The 2,452-nt window shown below is 37.3% G+C and overlaps 1 protein-coding gene across 1 annotated transcript; it reads right to left on the reverse strand.

The window, feature by feature from the left end:
- Window positions 1–283: 283 nt before the first annotated feature.
- LOC122853856 lies at window positions 284–1,486 on the reverse strand. The gene has a single exon (XM_044154269.1). It carries the CDS (start codon window positions 1,484–1,486, stop codon window positions 284–286), a length of 1,203 nt encoding a protein of 400 aa, XP_044010204.1.
- Window positions 1,487–2,452: the final 966 nt, after the last annotated feature.

Raw genomic sequence — 2,452 nt, forward strand, 5'->3', positions numbered from 1 at the left:
TGATGGTGCTGGCATCTTACCACATACATCTGCATGTACCAGTTGACCAACTCGAGTTGTTGTTGAGCAACTTGGTGGATGTGGTATTCTAGTCATCTTTCCAAGGACACATGGTAGACATTCTTCCCTTTTTCCAACCACTTCAATTCCCTTATTGGCTAACAATTGCTTAACGTGGTCATAATTTTGATGAGCCAATCGCTCATGCCACTGTCTTAAGCTGCAATTATCATTTTCAGCAACTAAAGCATGCTTTCTGTGCTTGGATTGCACACTTTAAACTTCATGGTGTAGAAGTTTCTCTATCTCCCACTGCTGCTGTCCACCCATTTTTCGTGATGATACACTTGCTGTTTGTCATCGTTGCTGCATAACCTTTATCTGCAGCACTGCTCATGGAAAATAAATTATATTTTAATTCAGGAATAAATAGTACATTATTGAGACTCATTTTTACCCAAGATTCACCATTAAAAACACTTATATTTATGGTGCCATACAAATTTGTTTCAAGTACTTTACCATCTCCCACTCGAATGAGACTCTTCTCCTTCTTTACCATGTTCGTGAACCACTCCTTTCTGCCAGACATGTGATAACTGGCACCAGAATCAAACAGCCATTTGTCACTCAAGCCCTTTGGCAGTGACGAGGCCATGAGTAGTTCGTGGATGAAGGTCCCTTCTTCATGAGTACTGTCAGCTACTTCACCCTTGGGTTGTTTTGCTTTATCAGCCTCATCATTTTTTCTTTTATAGCAGCTTTTCCACAGATGACCTGTCTTCTTGCAATAAGTACAGGTTTTGTCTTTTTTTGTTCCACCTTTTTTGTTGAACTTTTTAGCTACTAAAGCCTCACTTGTTTCCTTCTCTTCTCTTATACATTTTCTCTCTTCTTCCATTAGTAATCTGGAGGTGAGATTTTCAATTGTACGTGAAGAGGGCTCTGTACTTTCCCATGAAGTGTGAAAATGATCTAGAGATGGAGGCAAAGTTAAAAGTATTTTTCTAATTATCATTACATCAGATACAGGCTCACCCAATTCTTTCATTTTATGAGCAAGCTCTTGGATATTTGATATATATGACGCCATGCTCTCACTGTCATCCTTCTTTATGGAGTACCACTTTTGGGCCAACATGTGAGCTGATGTCTCACTCTTGCTTTCATAAACTGAGTGAAGACGGTCCCACATTTCTTTAGCTGTTGAACAATTTCTGAGATGCTGCTGCACTTGGTGTGTTACACTACACACAATTACGCTCTGTGCTTTTCCTTCACTGAGCTCCCACTTAACAAGTGAGTTTCTATACTCCTGCATACCAGTTTCTTCTGCAGGTTGGACCGGCATTGGAATTGTCCCGGTGACTATGCTAATGGCCCCAATGGCCATCAGCTTCACTTTTGTCTCAAATTTCCAAGACATCCAATTCTCGACTCCCTTTAATTTACTCGTTTTAGATACCTCGAGTATATTGTCTTCCATGTTATTGTTTAATTTAATAAACTTAATTAACCTTTTGCTTAGTTATTAAATTTAATTTACTCTGTAGCACTTGCACTTTTGCACGTGGCTGGCGGGCCTTGACGAAATTAAACTTTTAACACCACGTAATTTTAACTCAAAATAACTCGCGTGATTTTAACTATTTTAATAAAATAACAATATTTAATCGCTTAGTGATTCACCTGGGCCCATAACCTGTTGAATATAGCAAGGTGAATATAAGGATTTATAATCAATAAATAGATAATACTTTTACGGAGGTTATGATACTTTATTAAACGTGGGCTGGTTAGAGAAGAACCAGACCTCAAGGTCGTTACAAGAGAGAATACAATTTTAGGGGAGAGGAATATCTAGGAGTTTAGGAGCAGAGAGAGACGCAGCTCTCTATTATTTGTCCTACAGGTCACAATTTAAAACCTTAATACATAGGTAATGGGGACATTAACCTTTTCAACAATATCGATGCTCTTTTATGCAACCACATAGGAGCATTGGAAAGGAGTTTATCATTTCCTATTTTTAACCGCATTTTACAAATCTTTCAGTATCTTTATCTGGGTATTTTTCCTACCAAACCAACCTACCATTCTTTTCCCTCCTCGACATTCCGGAACAGAACATTTTTAGCACTTCGTATTTGTTTTATTCATTATGAGCTATTAATTTTTTTAAACTTTTTATTAATTAATTATTCGCGTATTGATAAGGTATTGGGAGCTGTACACACGGTAAGCAGCTATCCAGAAAACCAGAAGAAAACTGAAAAATAATTTTTGAAACTTGAAAAATCTAAATTGCAACCTCGATTCAAGGTCCTTGAAGTGTTCTGGAATTTTTGCTATGAGGGGATGTGTTTGTGTGTATCTGTATGTACAAATACATTCCCTCAGAGCAGAAATTCATGGTTGCAATTTATATTTGTTAAACTTCAAAAATTATTTT

This window comes from Aphidius gifuensis, linkage group LG4 (genome assembly GCF_014905175.1).
Source record: "Aphidius gifuensis isolate YNYX2018 linkage group LG4, ASM1490517v1, whole genome shotgun sequence".
In the NCBI taxonomy this organism is placed as follows: Eukaryota; Metazoa; Arthropoda; class Insecta; order Hymenoptera; family Braconidae; genus Aphidius; species Aphidius gifuensis.

Coding starts and splice junctions, on each gene's coding strand:
- LOC122853856 (XM_044154269.1), bottom strand. CDS start 1,486: ATGGAAGACAATATACTCGAGGTATCTAAAACGAGTAAATTAAAGGGA.